Source organism: Lampetra planeri, chromosome 65 (genome assembly GCF_965212315.1).
Source record: "Lampetra planeri chromosome 65, kcLamPlan1.2.h2, whole genome shotgun sequence".
Classification (NCBI taxonomy): domain Eukaryota; kingdom Metazoa; phylum Chordata; class Hyperoartia; order Petromyzontiformes; family Petromyzontidae; genus Lampetra; species Lampetra planeri.
Window position 1 is genome coordinate 2,548,301 of NC_136171.1, and position 21,805 is coordinate 2,570,105.

Here is a 21,805-nt window from a genome sequence, read left to right on the forward strand (position 1 = left end):
TCTCTGTGCGTTGCTGTCTCTCTCTGTCTCTGTGTCTCTGTGTCTCTCTGTCTCTGTGTGGGACTCAATCTGTGTCTCTCTCAGTCTCTCTGTGTCTCTCTCTCTGTCTCTCTGTCTGTCTGTCTCTCTCTCTCCATCGCTGTCTCTCTCCCAGTCTCTTCTTTTCATCCAACAAACAGGTTCCACGAGATGTCTGGGCCAAGTCCCCCTCCTCCTCTTCCCCGCGTGCGTCGGGGGCGGAGGAGCGGTGGCGCAGCAGTTAGCAACGGCGATTATCTGAACCCGTCCTCCCCTAGGTCGACTCGGCCTCAAGTCCACATATACAGCAGCAGGCGACAGGGTCGGGATCAAACCCACGACCTCCTGTATACCAGGCGAGGTAGTTAACATCTCCTAGCCACCGTGATGATGATGAGAGAGAGACACAAACTCCAAATATACAGCAGCAGCAGGCATCAGGGTCGGGATCGAACCCACGACCTCCTGTCGACCAGGTGAGGTAGTTAACATCTCCCCATTGTCAGGATCGAACCCACGACCTCCTGTAGACCAGGCGAGGTAGTTAACATCTCCCCATTGTCAGGATCGAACCCACGACCTCCTGTAGACCAGGCGAGGTGGTCAACATCTCCCCATTGTCAGGATCGAACCCACGACCTCCTGTAGACCTGGCGAGGTAGTCAACATCTCCCCATTGTCAGGATCGATCCCACGACCTCCTGTAGACCAGGCGAGGTAGTCAACATCTCCCCATTGTCAGGATCGAACCCACGACCTCCTGTAGACCAAACGAGGTAGTCAACATCTCCTAGTCACCGTCTCTCAAGAGAGGGAGAGCGACACGGGGATCTTTGGCACGCCGCTCACCCGGCGATAAACACCAGCACTCGTTTCAAACTTCCCTCTCTCCCAGCTCACAGCCTCCCCCCCTCACACCCCCATCGAGGGCTGGGGGGAGGGGCAAGGGGGGTAGACACCACAAAGCGCATTCCAAGGTGGAATTTAGGACAAAGCAGAGGCTTGCCCACACACACCCACCCAACTCTCTCCCCTATCTCCCCTCCCTCCCCACGTCTCTCTCTCTCTCCATCAGCACCACCACCGCCTCCAACCTCTCTCCGCTAACTCCCCAACTCTCTACCCCAATCTCCCCACGTCTCTCTCTCTCTCTCTCCATCAGCACCACCACCGCCTCCAACCTCTCTCCGCTAACTCCCCAACTCTCTACCCCAATCTCCCCACGTCTCTCTCTCTCTCCATCAGCACCAGCAGCCCCTCTCCCCACCACAACCACCTGCCAACTCTCCCCTAACTCCCCAACTCTCTCCCCTATCTCTCTCTCTCCATCAGCACCACCAGCCTCTCCCCCTCTCCCCACCACCACCACCTCCCAACTCTCTCCCCTATCTCCCCCACGTCTCTCTCTCCCCATCAGCACCACCAGCCCATCCCAACTCTCTCCCCTATCTCCCCAACTCTCTACCCCAATCTCTCTTTTCTTTCACGATCGGAGGAAACAAAAAGATGCTCGTGTAGTCGGCACTTTGCTTCGTTCATCATTTCGTTGTTTTTTCCTGTTTTTTTTAATGCTTTGCTTTATGTAAACACCCACCCCCCCCCCCCCCTTTTTATGAAAGATTTAACAAAATATTTCTCGCTCTGCGCCTCCCAACTCTCTCCCCCTATCCCCCCCACCTCTCTCTCCGTACTCTCTCTCTCTCCTTCATTCGTTTGGCTGGTGACTTTGTGTGTTTCATATCGAAATCGCCTCCAGTGCCTTTGCTGCTGGCGGCAATAAAAGTTGTTTAAAAGTCAAAAAAAGTCTCTTTCCGACCCGATCTATCTCCCCCTATCTCTCTCCCCACTCTCTCCTCCACCCTCCCCTTCCTCCCCGCTCTCTCCCCCTATCTCTTTTTTTATTTTTATTTTTTTACGATCAGTGGAAACAAGAAGATGCTCGTGTATTCGGCACTTTGCTTCGTTCATCATTTCGTATTTTTTTTTTAAACTTTGCTTTATGTAAAACCCCCACCTCTAGCTCACTCTCTCGCTCACTCTCTCGCTCACTCTCTCGCTCACTCTCTCGCTCACTCTCTCGCTCACTCTCTCGCTCACTCTCTCGCTCACTCTCTCGGTCACTCTCGTTCTGCACGCAGCCCTTCTTGCAGTCCGACGGCCTCCGACGGCTCTCCCCACTTTCTCCTGCACCCCCCCTCCCTCCCCCACCCACTCTCTCCCTCCTTCCCCCCTCCTTCCTCCCCGCTCTCTCCCCCTATCTCTCACCCCCTCCCCTACTCCACGCTGGGATTCCTCAAGGGGCGGCAGCGGCAGGGGCGGTTCTGCTGATTGTTTTGCCTTTTTTGAAATTTGAAATTATTCGCAACAATCTGACCTGGATATTAGCCCCTCCCTCTCCCCCCCACCAGCCCCTCCCCCACCAGCCACCCCACCACCAGCCCCCCCATACCAGCCCCCCCCATACCAGCCCCTCCCTCTCCCCCCCCCACCAGCCCCTCTCCCCCCCCACCAACCCCTCCCCCCTCTATCCCCCCCCACCTGCCCCTCCTCTCCACTATCACCAGCCCCCCCATCCCCCTCTCCCACCAGCCCCTCCCCCCCACTACCACCAGCCCCTCCCCCCCACTACCACCAGCCCCTCCTCCTCCCCCATCCCCCTCTCCCCACCACCCCCCCCCACTACCACCAGCCCCTCCCCCCCCATCCCCCCCATCCCCCTCTCTCCACCACCGCCCCCCCCCACTACCACCAGCCCCTCCCCCCCACTACCACCCCCCCCATCCCCCTCACCACCGCAAGCCCCCCCCCCCAACTACCACCAGCCCCTCCCCCCCATCCCCCTCTCCCTCCCACCACCACCAGCCCCTCCCCTCTCTACCCCCCCCCTCTCTCCGTGTCGCCAATCGCCCCCCCCCTCTCCCCTGGGGTCTTGTTGAAGGCCGTGCCACCCACGTGGCCCAGGTCGACGTTGGACCACGTGACCCACGTGGGCCACTCACGCAGAAGCGGCGGTTGCTCCTCGCCATTGTTGCGTTTGAAAAATGTGTATTTATATATAAACACATTTACATATAAATGTGTTTATATCATTTTTTATTAATTCAAATATGTACATACATATGTTTTTGTGGGTTTATATTTATTTATAAAGGTATTTTGGGGGGTATTTATATATGAATAATAAATTAGTGTTTATTTGTAAACTATATCTTTATATATATATATTTTTATAATAAATGATGGTGATGTCTCTGAAAATGAGTGAAGGTCGCCTCTAGGTCACAGAGAGAGACACCGCAAACTCCAAATATACAGCAGCGGTTGGAGTCGAACCCACGACCTCCTGTAGACCAGGCGAGGTAGTTAACATCTCCTAGCCTCCGTGATGATGATGAGAGAGACACGCAAACTCCAAATATACAGCAGCAGCAGGCATCGTCAGGGTCGGAATCGAACCCACGACCTCCTGTAGACCAGGCGAGGGAGTTAACGCCGCACTCATGTAAGGCTGAGTGGACCTAGAGGAGGCCCAAGACCCGTTTCAGATAATCGTCACCGGTGTTGGCCGTGAGCAGGAATCGAACTCGGGTCGCCGGGTTCGTAGCGCAGCGTAGCGCTAACCGCTGCACCACACACAACAATCGCCATTTGCCACTAAGTGGCGGTGACGTCACCACGGCGACTGTGCCAGGATAGGTGCACGTTGAGGCCACGTGAAGTGTCGAACGCCCGCTGGCAGGTCACGGGTCAGACCCAGGTGCCACGGGTCGACTGACTGAGATGACCGAGATGACTGGCTGATGCACCACCTGTGCCCCCTACTGTGCCAACTTGCTGTGCATTATCCACCCGGCACTCCGCTCGTTGTTGTGAGCGTCGCTCCTCCGCCCTCCGTTGTTGTTGGAGGGCGACTGCCTCCAACTGCCCAGTAGCGTCCTTCACGAGCCTCCTCCTCCACAGAGGCCGATCTTGACACCGCTGGTACCAGTCATCGGCAAGTCCACTCAGCTCCACGTCCTCCTGTACCACATCACTCCATCTCTTCTCTAGCCCATGCCGCGCCCGTTTAGCCCCCTCGATCCGGCCGAACAAAAGCTGTTTAGGCATGCGGTGGCTGGGCATGCGGGCTACATGACCCAGCCAAGGCAGCCTTGCCTACCGGAGGAGCTCACCGATGGGACTTTGCCCAGATCTTTCAAGGATTTGTGAGCTCCTCAGACAATCCAGCCTGGTTAAACCCAGGATGGATCGTAGGCAGGCCAGCCTAAATGTTTTCGACCGGCGAAGATGCTCCATTAGGGGGGTCCACGTTTCGCAAGCGTAGAGAAGGGAGGGAATGACCGTGGCCGAGAAGACCTGAAGCTTCGTGCGGAGCGACAGACCAGGTAGCTTCCACACAGCGTTAAGCAACCGATGAAAAGATAATGCCGCTCGACTGATTCGGAGTGAGACCTCTGCTGTTAAACCGGAGCCGTTCCGTTCAGGCACGCGGGTGGCCGGCCATGCGGCAGAGGTCGCAACCGGGTACCCGATACCCGTACCCTACCCGATACCCAGCTACCCGTACACGGCCGGGTACGGCTACGGGTACCTGTTTGCAACCCTGGTGCGGCCGGGTACGGGTAGGCCGTGAGTCACTGGTGAGTAACTGTTTGTCACTCATTTCCCAACGTCTTGTCTCTTCTCACAATTCAAGTTCCTAGAATCAACCCACCCGCGCCTGCAACATGGCTTCATCCCAGAGGTCGCAATCAGGTACCCGATATCCGTACCCTACCCGTACCCGACCGGGTACGAGTAGGGTACGGGTACGGCTGGGTACGGGTACCCGTTTGCGACCCTGGTGCGGCCGGGTACGGGTAAGGGTAAGGAATCAAAACTCGTTTGCGACCTCTGCCATGCGGGCTCCACGCCACGCATCCAACTCGCTCGCACTCCGCAGAGCCGAGGGTTTGGGGGGTGGTGGTGGTGACCGCACAAACCCCCACCACACAGACACGCAGAGGGCGAGAGAGGGGGGGGGCACCCTTCGTTTCCAGGTCACGTGTGTGCCCCCCCCCACACACTCTTTGTTTCTCCGATGGTTTAAAATAATAATCAAATAAAGCCGCCAGAACTTTTGTTTTGTTTAAACCCACCCCCCACGTAACGGCCAGGGGCTCTCACACGGTGCGGAGAGCCACGGTTCATGCACATCCACGTCTGGTGGTGGCGGTGGTGGCGGTGGTGGTGGTGGCGGTTGAGGTGGTGGTGATGGTGGGAGTGGTGGTGGTGGCGGTTGAGTTGGTGGTGGCGGTGGCGGTGGTGGTTGCAGTTGAGGTGGTGGTGGCGGTTGAGGTGGTGGTGGTGCTGGTGGTAGTGACGGTTTTTGGTGGTGGTGATGGTGGCGGTTGAGGTGGTGGTGGTGGTGGTGGAGGTTGAGGTGGTGGTGGTAGTGACGGTTTTCGGTGGTGGTGGCGGTTGAGGTGGTGGCGGTTGTGGTGGTGGCGGTGGTGGTGGCGGTTGTGGTGGTGGGGGTTGTGGTGGTTGCGGTGGTGGCGGCGGTGGTTATGGTAGTGGCAGTGGTTGTGATTGTGGTGGTGGTGTCGGTGGTGGTGGCGGTGATGATGAAGGTGGTGTTGGTGGCAGTGATTGTGATTGTGGTGGTGGTGGTTGTGGTGGTTGTGGTGGTTGTGGTGGTGGTGTCGGTGGTGGTGGTGGCGGTGATGATGAAGGTGGTGTTGGTGGCAGTAATTGTGATTGTGGTGGTGGTGGTTGTGGTGGTTGTGGTGGTGGTGGTTGTGGTGGTGGTGTCGGTGGTGGTGGCGGCGGTGATGATGAAGGTGGTGTTGGTGGCAGTGATTGTGATTGTGGTGGTGGTTGTGGTGGTTGTGGTGGTGGTGGTTGTGGTGGTGGTGTCGGTGGTGGTGGCGGCGGGCGGCGGTGATGATGAAGGTGGTGTTGTTGGCAGTGCTAGTGATTGTGGTGGTGGCAGTGGAGGTGGTGGTGGCAGTGGTGGTGGTTGTGGTGGTGGTGGTGGCAGTGGTGGTGGTTGTGGTGGTGGTGGTGATCATAACCGTTCCCTTCTCCCATTGGTCCACGCCCCATTGCTTATGAAAGACGCCAGGGTCCTTACAATTTCATCTTTGGACGAAATTAATTAAATATATATTGTGTGTGTGTCGTGTGTGTGTCAGTGTGTGTGTGTCAGTGTGTGTGTGTCAGTGTGTGTGTCTGTGTGTGTGTGTTCTAGTGTGTCTGTGCGTGTCCTGTGTGTCCTCTGTGCGTGTATCAGTGTGTGTGTGTCAGTGTGTGTCAGTGTGTGTCTGTGTGTGTGTGTCAGTGTGTGTCTGTGTGTCAGTGTGTGTCTGTGTGTCAGTGTGTCAGTGTGTCAGTGTGTGTAGTGTGTCAGTGTGTGTATGTGTGTGTCTGTGTGTGTGATTCAGTGTGTGTATACAGTGTGTGTCAGTGTGTGTCAGTGTGTGTGTGTCAGTGTGTGTCGGTGTGTGTCGGTGTGTCTGTGTGTGTCAGTGTGTGTGTGTGTCGGTGTGTCAGTGTGTGTGTCTGTGTGTCAGTGTGTGTCAGTGTTTGTGTGTGTATCAGTGTATATATGTGTGTGTCAGTGTGTGTCTGTGTGTGTCTGTGCATGTGTCAGTGTGTGTCTGTGCGTGTGTGGGTGTCGGGAGCAGTAGTGTAGTGGTTAGCGCTACGCTGCGCTACGAACCCGGCGACCCGAGTTCGATTCCCGCTCACGGCCAACACCGGTGACGATTATCTAAACCGGTCCTGGGACTCCCCTAGGTCGACTCAGCCTCAAATCAGTACCTGGTGCAGTGTGTAAACATCGCCACTGGAGAGACAAAGGCGGTCGGGCGTGGTGCTGGCCACCCACCCCCTCGTGCACCGTTCCGTCCTTCATAGGTGTTCGCTAACAGAACTTGCCCCTACAGTCTGTTAAAGCTATGTGGGGGGTCTTTATCTACTCACACACACCCACACACACACACACTCCCCACACACACCCACACCCCCCCTCCACACACACACCCCCACCCACACACAAACACTCACACCCCCACACACACCCACAAACACACTCACACATCCACACACTCCCACACACACCCACACACACACACTCACACACTCCCACACACGCACCCACCCACACACCCCCACAGACACACCCACTCACATACACACACCCACTCACCCACACACACACACACCCACACACACACCCACTCACACACAAACACACTCACACACCCACTCACATCACATCACACACACCCCCCCCCCACACACACACACACACCCCCACACACACCCCCACTCACACTCCCACACACGCACCCACCCACACACCCCCACTCACACACCCACACACATACACCCACACACACTCACCCACACACATACACCCACAGACACACTAACATACACACACCCACTCACCCACACACACACTCACACACCCACCCACACATCCACACACACCCACACACCCACACACACCCACTCACACTCACCCACACACATACACCCACAGACACACTAACATACACACACCCACTCACCCACACACACACTCACACACCCACCCACACACCCACACACACACACACACACACCCACACACACACACACCCACACACACACACACCCACACACTGACACACCCACCCACACACACCCACACACACCCACACACACACACACCCACACACTGACACACCCACCCACACACACCCACACACACCCACACACACACCCACTCACACACCCACTCACACTCACCCACACACACACACCCACAGACACACTAACATACACACACCCACTCACCCACACACACACTCACACACCCACCCACACACCCCCACACACACACACACAAACACACACTCACACACCCACCCACCCACCTACCCCCACACACACACACACAAACACACTCACACACACACACACAAACACCCACAAACACACACTCACACACTCACCCACACACACAAACACACACAAACACACTCACCCACACACACAAACACACTCACCCACACACACTCACCCACACACACACCCACACACACACACTCACCCACACTCACATACACACACACAAACACCCACAAACACACACTCACCCACACACACAAACACACACAAACACACTCACCCACACACACAAACACACTCACCCACACACCCCCACACACACACACAAACACACACAAACACACTCACCCACACACACACCCACACACACACACTCACCCACACACTCACTCACCCACACACTCACCCACACACACACAAACACACTCACCCACACACCAAGACGCTCTCCCACGCTCGTCCTGACGCTGAGCCCCACCAGACCCCAACCGCTCTCCTTTTCACTGCCCCTAATCACTGCTGGCAGCGTGGAGATCGCCCCCAATGCCCCACGACTCCCATAGAACCACGACCCCCACAGAACCACGACCCCCTTAAAACCACGACCCCCTTAGAACCACGACCCCAATAGAACCACGACCCCCTTTGAACCACGACCCCAATAGAACCACGACCACGCACCCAGTACAGAACTCTCCATGTTTCATCCGACACAGAACCCTCGTCACAAAGTCACGTGTTCATCCAGTTCATTGGCTGCCCCTATAAATGATGATGACGATGATGACGATGACAATGACGATGATGACGATGATGACGACGATGGTGACGATGATGATGACGACGACGATGACGACGATGATGATGACGATGACGATAATGACGACGATGACGACGATGATGATGATGACGATGACGATAATGACGACGATGACGACGATGATGACGATGCCGGGGTCGCTTCTGAAACACAAAAACTTGCCACATCGTAGCTCAGCGGGGCCCTTACACCGGGGAAAATTTAATTTTTATTTTTTATTTTATAGTTTCCAGTTTATATCGGTGGTTCTTAATCTTTATTTGCAGCCTTGCACCGCTTGGGTTCCCAATCGTTAAAGAATGTAATCATGTTTAACAACAAACACATCGGGGCTTCGATGAAGCGAAGTTGCTAGACTTAACGTTGCCCGTGGCCTAAGTAGCGTAGGCGATGATTTAACTTCTAGAAAGAAAAAAATAAAATCTGTGGCGCGTCTCACGACCCTCCCAGAAAGGGCATCCCGGACCCCCAGGGGTGCGTGTGCCGAGCTGCTGGCACCGTCACCATCACCACCACCACCGTCACCACCGCCACCACCATCACCGTCACCACCGTCACCACCATCACCGCCACCGTCACCACCACCACCGTCACCACCACCACCGTCACCACCGTCACCACCGTCACCACCACCGCTGCCACCGTCACCACCATCACCGTCACCACCACCACCGTCACCACCATCACCGTCACCACCATCACCACCACCACCGTCACCACCACCAACACCATCGTCACCACCACCACCATCACCACCACCGCCACCACCATCGCCACCGTCACCACCACCGCCACCACCACCACCGCCACCACAACCGCCACCGCCACCACCGCCACCACCATCACCACCACCGCCACCACAACCGCCACCGTCACCACCACCACCACCGTCACCACCACCGCCGTCACCGCCACCGCCACCACCGCCACCGCCACTACCACCGTCACCACCGCCACCACAACCACCACCACCGCAACCACCACCACCACCATCACCACCGCCACCATCACCACCACCACCGCAACCACCACCGCCACCACCACCACCACCGCCACCACCACCGTCACCACCGCCACCACCACCGCCACCACCACCGTCACCACCGTCACCACCACCGTCACCACCACTGTCACCACCACCACCACCATCACCGCGGTGTTGTGTTCGTGGCGGTTGCCGGGGGACACGGTGGTGGTGAATGGGATTCTGTGACATCGCCGTGGCCATCACAAGCCGGAGGAGCGGCGTGCCCTGGGAGGTGTGTGTGGGTAGTGGAGGGGTGTGTGGGGGTGGTGTGTGTGTGGGTGGGTGGTGGAGGGGTGTGTGTGTGGGTGGTGTGTGGGTGGTGTGTGGGTGGTGTGTGGGTGGTGTGTGGGTGGTGTGGGTGGTGTGTGTGGGTAGTGTGTGGGTGGTGTGGGTGGTGTGTGTGGGTAGTGTGTGGGTGGTGTGGGTGGTGTGTGGGGGTAGTGGAGGGGTGTGTGGGGGTGGTGTGTGGGAGTGGTGTGTGGGTGGTGTGTGGGTAGTGTGTGTGGGTAGTGTGTGTGGGTGGGTGGTGTGGGTGGGTGGTGTGTGTGAGTAGTGTGTGAGTAGTGTGTGGGTAGGAGTGGGGTGTGTGTGGGTAGTGTGTAAGAGTGTGTGGGTAGTGTGTGGGTAGTGTGTGGGTGGTGTGTGGGTAGTGTGTGGGTAGTGTGTAGGTGGTGTGTGGGTAGGAGTGGGTAGTGTGTGGGTAGTGTGTGAGTAGCAGTGGGTAGTGTGTGAGTAGAAGTGGGGTGTGTGTGTGTAGGAGTGGGGTGTGTGTGTGTAGGAGTGGGGTGTGTGTGAGGAGTGGGTAGTGTGTGAGTAGCAGTGGGTAGTGTGTGGGTAGTGTGTGGGTAGGAGTGGGGTGTGTGTGGGTAGTGTGTGGGTAGGAGTGGGTAGTGTGTGGGTAGTGTGTGGGTAGTGTGTGTGGGTAGTGTGTGGGTAGGAGTGGGGTGTATGTGGGTAGTGTGTGGGTAGTGTGTGGGTAGTGTGTGGGTAGTGTGTGGGGTGTGTGTGGGTAGTGTGTGAGTAGGAGTGGGGTGTGTGTGGAGTGTGTGTGGGGTGTGTGTGTGGGTAGTGTGTGAGTAGGAGTGTGGTGTGTGTGGAGTGTGTGTGGGGTGTGTGTGTGGGTAGTGTGTGGGTAGGAGTGGGGTGTGTGGGCTCTCCGTGTTTCCAGGAACAGAGTTCTAAGTCAGATTACGAAGCTGAATGGCTGCGTCTGTTGTTGTCTTTGTTTGCGTCGGTGAGCTCACTAGCAACACTCGTCCAACACAGTCTGTGTGTGTGCCTACATGGGGTAGGTTCGCCTTTGTGTGTGTGTGCTTCGGTGTGTGTGTGTGTTGGTGTGTGTGTGTCGGTGTGTGTGTGTGTGTCTGTGTGTGTGTGTCTGTGTGGGTGTGTGTGTGTGTGTCGGTGTGCGTGTTTCAGTGTGTGTGTGTCGGTGTGTATGTGTCGGTGTGTGTGTGTGTCGGTGTGTGTGTGTAGTGCAGTGGTTAGCGCTATGCTGCGCTACGAACCCGGCGACCCGAGTTCGATTCCCGCTCACGGCCAACACCACCGGTGATGATTATCTGAACCAGTCATGGGCCTCCGCTAGGTCGACTCAGCCTCAAATGAGTACCTGGTTCGGTGCGTAAACATCGCCACTGGGGAGACAGACGCGGCTGGGCGTGGGACTGGCCACACACACACCTACACACACAGACACCTCCACCTACACACACACACACAGCTACACACACACCTCCACCTACACACACACAAGCCTCAACCTACACACACACACACACACCTCCACCTACACACACACACACACCTACACACATGCCTCAACCTACACACACACACCGACACCTACACACACACACACAGCTCCCTCCACCTACACACACACACACCCACACGCATGCCTCAACCTACACACACACACTGACACCTACACACACACACAGCTTCCTCCACCTACATACACACACACAGCCACCTACACACACACTGACACCTATACACCTACACACACAGCTACACACACACACAGACACCTACACACACACACAGCTACCTACACACACAGTCACACCTACACACACAGCCACCTACACACACACACACCTCCACCTACACACACACACACACACCTCCACCTACACACACAGTCACACCTACACACACACACACCTCCACCTACACACACAGTCACACCTACACACACAGCCACCTACACACACACCTCCACCTAAACACACCTCCACCTACACACACACACCTCCACCTACACACACACACACAGCTACCTACACACACACAGCTACACACACACACAAACACCTACACACACACACACCTCCACCTACACACACACAGCTACCTACACACACACCTCCACCTACACACACACCTCCACCTACACACACACCTCCACCTACACACACCCACACACACCTCCACCTACACACACACCTCCACCTACACCTCCACCTACACACACCTACACCTACACACATACAGCCACCTACACACACACAGCTACACACACACACACACACCTCCACCTACACACACACACAGCTACCTACACACACAGCTACAGGGGAAGCTGGCCGTCACAAAGGGGACTGTAGATTCACTCTCTCACTCACTCTCTCACTCACTCACTCTCTCTCTCACACTCTCTCTCACACTCTCTCACTCACACTCACTCACTCTCTCACACTCACTCACTCTCTCACACTCTCATACTCACTCACTCTCACAGTCACTCACTCACTCTCACAGTCACTCACTCTCACACTCTCTCACACTCACTCACTCACTCTCTCACTCTCTCTCACTCTCTCTCACTCTCTCTCTCTCACTCGATGTGCGGAGCGTCTTCTTCGAACGCTGGGGAGCCGGACAAGCCCCTCTCTGTACCAGCGTGGACGGCACCCTCGTGCTGTTCACCTTCTGAAGCGCTCGCTCGTCACCGTGGCGTGCGTGATGACCACCACCACTACAACCACCACCACAACCACCACCACAATCACAACCACCACCACAATCACAACCACAACCACCACCGCCACAACCACCACTGCCACAACCACCACCACCACAACCACCACCACCACAACCACCACCACCACACCCACCACCACAACCACCACAATCACCACCACAACCACCACCACCACAACCACCACCACCACCACAACCACCACGCGACTTTCTTTCGTGTTGTGCGCGGTGCTTTTAGCGCCACAGCGTGTGGATTTGTAGCGATTGTTTTCATTTGTTTGGCTGGTGACTTTGTGTGTTTCATATCGAAATCGCCTCCAGTGCTTTTGCTGCTGGCGGCAATAAAAGTTGTTTAAAAGTCAAAAGTCTCCCTTTGTCACTCACTCTCTCACACTAACTCTCACTCACTCACACACACTCTCTCACTCACACACTCACTCTCACACACACACTCTCTCACTCACTCACTCTCTCACTCACTCACACACACTCTCTCACTCACTCACTCTCTCACTCACTCACTCTCTCACTCACTCACACACACTCTCTCACTCACTCACTCTCTCACTCACTCACTCTCTCACTCACTCACACACACTCTCTCACTCACTCACTCTCTCACTCACTCACTCTCTCACTCACTCACACACACTCTCTCACTCACTCACTCTCTCACTCACACACACTCACTCACTCTCTCACTCACACACTCACTCACTCACACACACTCTCTCACTCACTCACTCTCTCACTCACTCACTCTCTCACTCACTCACACACACTCTCTCACTCACTCACTCTCTCACTCACTCACACACACTCTCTCACTCACTCACTCTCTCACTCACTCACTCTCTCACTCACTCACTCACTCTCTCACTCACTCACACACTCACTCACACACACTCTCACTCACTCACTCACACACACTCTCTCACTCACTCACTCTCTCACTCACTCACACACACTCTCTCACTCACTCACTCTCTCACTCACTCACACACACTCTCTCACTCACTCACTCTCACTCACTCACTCACTCTCTCACTCACTCACACTCACTCACTCTCTCACTCACACACTCACACACTCACTCACTCTCTCTCTCACTCACTCACACACACTCTCTCACTCACACACTCACTCACTCTCTCACTCACACACTCACTCACTCTCTCACTCACACACTCACTCACTCTCTCTCTCACTCACTCACACACACTCTCTCACTCACACACACTCACTCGCACACACACACACTCACTCTCACACACACACACACCACTCACTCTCACACACATTCACTCTCACACACACTCACTCTCACACACTCACAACCACTCACTCTCACACACACTCTCACTCTCACACACACACACACTCACACACATTCACTCTCACACACACTCACTCTCACACACTCACAACCACTCACAACCACTCACACACACTCTCACTCTCACACACACTCTCACACACACTCTCACTCTCACACACACACTCACTCTCACACACTCACACACACTCACTCTCACACACACTCTCACTCTCACACACACACACTCTCACACACACACACTCTCACACACACTCACTCTCACTCACTCACTCTCTCACTCACTCACACACACACTCTCTCACTCACACACACTCACTCACTCTCTCACTCACACACTCACTCACTCTCTCTCGCTCACTCTCTCTCACACTAACTCTCACTCTCTCTCTCACTCACTCACTCACACACTCTCTCACTCACACACACTCACTCTCACACACACACACTCACTCTCACACACACACACTCACTCTCACACACATTCACTCTCACACACACTCACTCTCACACACTCACAACCACTCACTCTCACACACACTCTCACTCTCACACACACACACACACACTCTCACACACATTCACTCTCACACACACACACTCACTCTCACACACTCACACACACTCACTCTCACACACACTCTCTCACTCTCTCACTCTCACACACTCTCTCACTCTCTCACTCTCTCACTCTCTCACTCTCACACACTCTCTCTCACACTCTCTCACTCTCTCACTCTCTCTCTCACTCTCTCACTCTCTCACTCTCACACTCTCTCACTCTCACACACTCTCTCTCTCACTCTCTCACTCTCACACTCTCACACTCTCTCTCAGTGTCCCCCCACCCCCCATCCCCACCGCTGCCCCCTCATCCGTGACCGCTGCCAGGGTGAGAGAGGGGGGGGGGTCACGGAGGGGTCACGGGTGAGGGTCTCTGGGACACACCCTAAGGGGGGGTGCGTGTGGGGGGGGGCTGTGTGTGGGGGGGAGGGGGGGGTGCGTGGGGGGGCTGTGTGTGGGGGGGGGGTGCGTGGGGGAGGGGAGGGGGCTGCGTGTGTGGGGGGGGGGCAGCGTGTGTGGGGGGGGGGGCTGTGTGTGTGGGGGGGGGGTTACGTTCGGGGTGACCGAGGTTTGTGTCCAGAGCACGGAATCGAGTTCCATGACCCCCCCCCGCCCCACCCCCATCACAACTGCGGGCGGTGAGAGGTCGTGAGGGGAGGGGGGAGGGGGAAAAGGGGGAGGGGGGGGGGAGGGGGGGAGAGACAAAGGCGGCCGGGAGAACGTGGTCTCTCCTGGCCAAACCACCCGCTCATAGGCGCCGCTCGCTAATGGCACTTGCCCCGACAGCCAGCTGAAGGCTATACGGGGGATCTGTGTCTCTCTCTGTGTGCGTGCGGTGTGCGTGCGGTATGTGTGTGTGTGTACACACCAGCACCGGGGGGAGAGACAAAGGCGGCCGGGGACAGCGTGGTCTTTCGGGCCAAACCAACCTCGCTAGCGGCACTCGCGAAATCACAAACACGTTTTTGTTTCACCAGGTAAGGTCCCAAGGCCATCATCACAAATGATAACTCATCATCACTGGTCAACAAAAAAAAAACTTTTTTTCTGGCCTGGACTTTTGCAGCTGTTCTAGACTAATTTCAGGGGTGCTGATTCCAAATGTGATCTCAGATTTGCTCTATCGCATCTCATTTTTACGCTATCGGCATACCCCATTTTCATTGATTTTACCCGAAAATTAACTCTGTCACTTGTGATTGCAAGTTGTTGCGAGTCAGTGACTGCTTTAGTGTTAAAATATGGTGCTGTATTTTTATGATAGTGTGTTTATAATATCATTTTATGTAGATGTCCACATTTATTTAATATTTTTCTTCTGCAGTTTTTTATTGAAAATGCAATATTGATATCTCAAACACCTGATGTGATAGACAAAAACTGATTTGAAATCAGCACCCCAAAATTACATTAAAACCGTTGGAATACCTTATGCCAAACAAAAGTGTGTTGACCAGTGTCATCATCATCATAATCACGTGGGAATTTACAGCAGCAGGCCAATGACTCTAAAACGCCGATTCTAAATGTGTGGAGGGGGATAAAACTGGAGGAGCCCGGAGAAAAATCCACGCGACCACGGGGGAGAGAGAGAGAGAGACACGCAAACTCCAAATATACAGCAGCAGCAGGCGTCAGGGTCGGGATCGAACCCACGACCTCCTGTAGACCAGGCGAGGTAGTTAACATCTCCTAGCCACCGTGATGATGATGATGACGATGAGAGAGACACGCAAACTCCAAATATACAGCAACAGGCGTCAGGGTCGGGATCGAACCCACGACCTCCTGCAGACCAGGCGAGGTAGTCAACATCTGGCCACCGCGACCTCTGCACCCTCTTGAAGGTTCTACGACGCAGGAACTTTCCATGTCGAGATGTGTGCACATGACGGAGTGGGACCCCACTCGCAACTCACCAGCATAGTGCGGGTCGATGTGCGGCGGTAAAACCCGAACTGGATGTAGATGGGGATGGGCAGTCCGTTCCGGAACCACTCGATCACGTGCAGGGGAATGGATCCCGATCCGGAATCCGATCCGGATCCCGATCCGGAGCCGGCTCCGGGTCGCGTCGCCGACTCGGGGAAGATGCACGGCAAGACGGCGCGCTCGCCAATCCTCGCCGACACGGGACGCGGGTCCCAGGGACGCGCTGGGAGACACACGGGGACAGAAGGGGAGACACACGGGGACACGCGGGGAGACACGCGGGGAGACACGCGGGGAGACACGCGGGGAGACACGCGGGGAGACACGCGGGGGAGACACGCGGGGAGACACGCGGGGACAGAAGGGGGAGACACGCGGGGAGACACGCGGGGAGACACGCGGGGACAGAAGGGGAGACACGCGGGGAGACACGCGGGGGAGACACGCGGGGAGACACGCGGGGAGACACGCGGGGAGACACGCGGGGAGACACGCGGGGAGACACGCGGGGAGACACGCGGGGAGACACGCGGGGAGACACGCGGGGAGACACGCGGGGGAGACACGCGGGGGAGACACGCGGGGAGACACGCGGGGAGACACGAGGAGACATGAGGATGTAGAGAAACAGAGAAGGGCCACACACAAAGTCCATGGGACTGGCGCCGGGAAATCCTCGGCATCTCGGCCAAGAACCATGGCCACCACCTTGGGTGGTTCACCCACTGGGCTGGTGGTGGTAGTGGGTGGTAGTGGTTGGGTAGGTAGTGGGTGGGTGGTAGTGGTTGGTTGGTAGTGTGTGGTAGTGGGTGGGTGGTAGTGGGTGGGTGGGTGAGTGGGGTGGGTGATAGTGGGTGGGTGGTAGTGGGTGGGTGATGGTAGTGGGTGGTTGGGTAGTGGGTGGGTGGTAGTGGGAGGTGGGTGATAGTGGGTGGGGTGGTAGTAGGTGGGTGGTAGTGGGTGGGTGGTAGTAGGTGGGTGGTAGTGGGTGGGTGTTAGTGTGTGGGTGGTAGTGGTTGGTAGGTAGTGGGTGGGTGGTAGTGGTTGGTAGTGGGTGGGTGGGTAGTGGGTGGGGTGATAGTGGGTGGTAGTGGGTGGTTGGTAGTGGGGGTGGGTGTAGTGGGTGGTAGGTAGTGGGTGGTAGTGGGTGGGGTGTTAGTGTGTGGGTGGTAGTGGTGGGGTAGTGTGTGGGTGGTAGTGGGTGGTAGTGGGTGTTAGTGGGGTGGGTGGTAGTGGGTGTTAGTGTGTGGGTGGTAGTGGGTGGTAGTGGTGGGGTAGTGTGTGGGTGGTAGTGTGTAGGTGGTCGTGGTGATCAGGTCGAAGGGGGTTTAACCGGTTACGAGATCTCGTGTATCCCCCCACAACACCATCCCAGATGGCCTTCGGGCAAAATATTTTTCAATGACTCAACAATATCACTGCACCCCGAGGGTGAGGGGCACGGGTGCAAGCGCAGCCCTGCAAGTGCCGGCTCACGCACACTGCAGCAGCATCATCATGGGTGTTAAGGGCTTGTTTATCATCACCTGGGAATTTAGCCAGAATGGGAATCAGTGTTTCAACAGGATAAATCCGACGAGCCCAAAAATATTTTTTTTCGATTTAAAGCTTTCGTGACTGCAGGGATTCATCTTCTTGGTTCTTTCGGTAAAGTCACGTAGAAGGGAAGTAATAAAATAATAAAATTAAAACATAATAAAACAATTCCCACGACGTTTCGGCCACAACGCAAGCAGCCGTCCTCAGGTGAAAACCAGGTCTGTCGACAGACCTGTTTTATTATGTTTTATTTTGATTATTTTATTACTTCCCTTCTACGTGACTTTACCGAAAGAACCAAGAAGAAGATTTTTTTTCCCACAAATGTCCAGTTATGGGCCATGGGGTAAGAGCGTTAAAACAACAAACAAACACGCAAACACGACAGCAGTGCAAGCGAGGTAAACAACATCATCCAGACACACAAACAAACACAACACGAAACCATCCCCATCCTATCAGGCAAAGACGCATCATCTGGAAATGCATAGCCCCGACATAATCTAAATCATCTCAAGGCATGTTTCTAGATGTGGAGGGAAAACCCGGAGGACCCGCAGAAGAAAAAAATCCACGCGAGCACGGGGAAAGAGGCACCACAAACTCCCAAATATACAGCAGCAGCAGGCGTCAGGGTCGGGATCGAACCCACGACCTCCTGTATACCAGGCGAGGTAGTTAACATCTCATCACTGTGGCGCCCCTTTAATGCAGGGAACCCTCTATTCATGATGCCAAACGCAATGTACGGCATGTACACTAACACGGGGAATGGCTTTAAAAGTTGTAAAATCTCCTGTAGATGTAGATGCCACTGGTTCTTCACGTTCTGCAGATGTAGATGCCACTGGTTCTTCACGTTCTGCAGATGTAGATGCCACTGGTTCTTCACGTTCTGCAGATGTAGATGCCACTGGTTTCTTCACGTTCTGCAGATGTAGATGCCACTGGTTCTTCACGTTCTGCAGATGTAGATGCCACTGGCTCTTCACGTTCTGCAGATGTAGATGCCACTGGTTCTTCATGTTCTGCACCACCACAACCGCCACCACAACCGCCACCACCACCACCGTCACCACCACCACCGTCACCACCGTCACCACCATCACCGCCCCCACCGTCACCACCGCCACCACCGCCACCACCACCACCACCACCGCCGCCACCACCGCCGCCACCACCGCCACGGGTTTGCCTGGCCCCATCAGCCTCAGGACATCATCTCAAAATTGTTCACATCGGCGCTTGTTTTTTATTTATTTAATCGTATTTCTCCTGGCGGGTAACTTATATCGGTTTGCGAGAGGACAGAGAGGGAGGGCAGCAACACGATCTGGTTTTTTTCTCTTTTTTTTTCGAAGCTTTGCATATTCCCACATTCCTGTGTCGGAGCACAGTATGTTCGTACTTTATTCAACAGACGCATGTGTCGTTACAATCATCATCGACGTCGTTAATACCATTGCTATGGCGTTTGTTTACGCAGGAAAGCCTCGTTGAGTGAATCTGGTGGGTCTCTATGTGAGTCTATGGGTCTCTGTGTGAGTCTATGGGTCTCTATGCGAGTCTATGGGTTTCTATGTGAGTCTATGGGTCTCTGTGTGAGTGTATGGGTCTCTGTGTGAGTCTGTGAGTCTCTGAGTGAGTATATGGGTCCTCTGTGTGAGTCTATGGGTCTCTGTGTGAGTCTATGGGTCTCTGTGTGAGTCTATCGGTCTCTGTGTGAGTCTATGGGTCTCTGTGTGAGTCTATGGGTCTCTGTGCGAGTCTATGGGTCTCTGTGGGAGTCTATGGGTCTCTGTGTGAGTCTATGGGTCTCTGTGTGAGTCTATCGGTCCTCTGTGTGAGTCTATGGGTCTCTGTGTGAGTCTATGGGTCTCTGTGCGAGTCTATGGGTCTCTGTGGGAGTCTATGGGTCTATGCGAGGTCTACGGGTCTCTGTGTAAGTCTGTGGGTCTCTGTGCGAGTCTATGGGTCTCAATGTGAGTCTGTGGGTCTCTGTGTACGTCTGTGGGTCTCTGTGTGAGTCTATGGGTCTCTGTGTGAGTCTATGGGTCTCTGTGCGAGTCTATGGGTCTCTGTGGGAGTCTATGGGACTCTATGAGAGTCTATGGGTCTATGCGAGTCTACGGGTCTCTGTGTAAGTCTGTGGGTCTCTGTGCGAGGTCTATGGGTCTCTATGTGAGTCTGTGGGTCTCTGTGTAAGTCTGTGGGTCTCTGTGTGAGTCTATGGGTCTCTGTGTGAGTCAATGGGTCCTCTGTGTGAGTCTATGGGTCTCTGTGTAAGTCTGTGGGTCTCTATGTGAGTCTATGGGTCTCTGTGCAAGTCTATGGGTCACTCTGTGAGTCTCTGGGTCTCTGTGTGAGTCTATGGGTCTCTATGTGAGTATATGGGTCTCTATGCGAGTCTATGGGTCCTCTATGCGAGTCTATGGCTCTATGAGACGCCGCTTAAATCCTGTGGTTGGGGCTGAAACCCGGACTGGAATCCGGATTGGAATCCGGATTGTAATCCAGGATCCCGGCTCGGTCCCTCTCTTACGAACCCTGTAAGACGCCCGGCCCGCCCCGTTCACGCCCAGGTATCTTTAAACAAACAAAAAGCGCCATAGCCTGGCTCCATAAGCCTCGGGGGCTTACCACGGAATCCCCGATAATCCCCAGAGGTGCATCGGCCCGGCTCCGCGAGCCGCCTCGCGCATTAACACCGAAGCCCGCGACCCCCATCCAACAGCGGAGATACCAAGGCCCCGTCCATCATCATCATCATCATCACGCTCGGCAGATGACTCCCTCCTGCACACCTCCCCCCCTCCACCACCACCGCCGCCACCGCCACCCCCAGCAACCGCGTGGAGGGTCATCGTGAGCATGTCGGAGGGATGGAAGACGGAGCAGAATGCAGAGGACGCACACGCGGCGGTGGAGAGACGGGACGAGAGGGGCTGGAGGATGGCAGTAAGACCACAGGGAGATGGGGAGTGGGAGGGGGGGGGGGTAGAGAGATGGGGGGGTGGGGGGGGGGGGGTAGAGAGATGGGGGGGTGGGGGGGGGGGGGTAGAGAGATGGGGGGTGGGTAGAGAGATGGGGGAGAGAGGGGGGGGAGAGGGGGGGAGTGATGGGGAGGGAGGGAGTGGGGGGGGGGGGGAGAGTGATGGGGAGAGAGAGGGGGGGGTAGAGTGATGGGAGAGAGGGGGGGGTAGAGGGGGGAGAGTGATGGGAAGAGTGATGGGGCGAGACAGAGAGGGGGGGGGTGGAGATTAGCAAGGGGATACAGCTGGGGTTGTGAGAAAGGAGAGCCGGGAGACGTGGGGGCGGAGAGAGAGAGAGGGTGAGATTAGGGGATGAAGAGGGGATGGGGGGGGAGGAGGGGGGGGGGGGAGGCGTGAGAGCCAAGAACGAACTTGGCGGCTCAGCGTAGCCCCTCCATCCAGCAGTGGATTGACCATGGCCTGATGATGATGACGACGACGTTGGAGAGAGCGAGCGGAGAAAGTGAGGCGAGCGAGAGAGTGAGCGAGAGAGCGAGCGAGAGAGTGAGCGAGCGAGAGAGTGAGCGAGGAGAGTGAGCGAGGAGAGTGAGCGAGCGAGAGAGCGAGCAGCGAGAGAGTGAGTGAGAGAGTGAGCGAGCGAGAGAGCGAGCGAGAGAGCGAGGCGAGAGAGTGAGAGAGGGCGAGGCGAGAGAGTGAGCGAGAGAGTG

The 21,805-nt window shown here is 55.7% G+C and overlaps 1 protein-coding gene across 1 annotated transcript in view; it reads right to left on the reverse strand.

The window, feature by feature from the left end:
• Positions 1-20,969, reverse strand: part of LOC144737188 (protein turtle homolog B-like) — a 38,401-nt gene extending 17,432 nt beyond the window's left edge. Inside the window, exons 1-2 of the mRNA XM_078619909.1 lie at positions 20,882-20,969; positions 16,554-16,789 (exon numbers count right to left, since the gene is read on the reverse strand). Of these exons, the coding sequence (XP_078476035.1) occupies positions 16,554-16,789; positions 20,882-20,969 (324 nt within the window). The remainder of the gene's footprint in view (positions 1-16,553; positions 16,790-20,881) is intronic.
• Between the last annotated feature and the right edge of the window lie 836 nt (positions 20,970-21,805).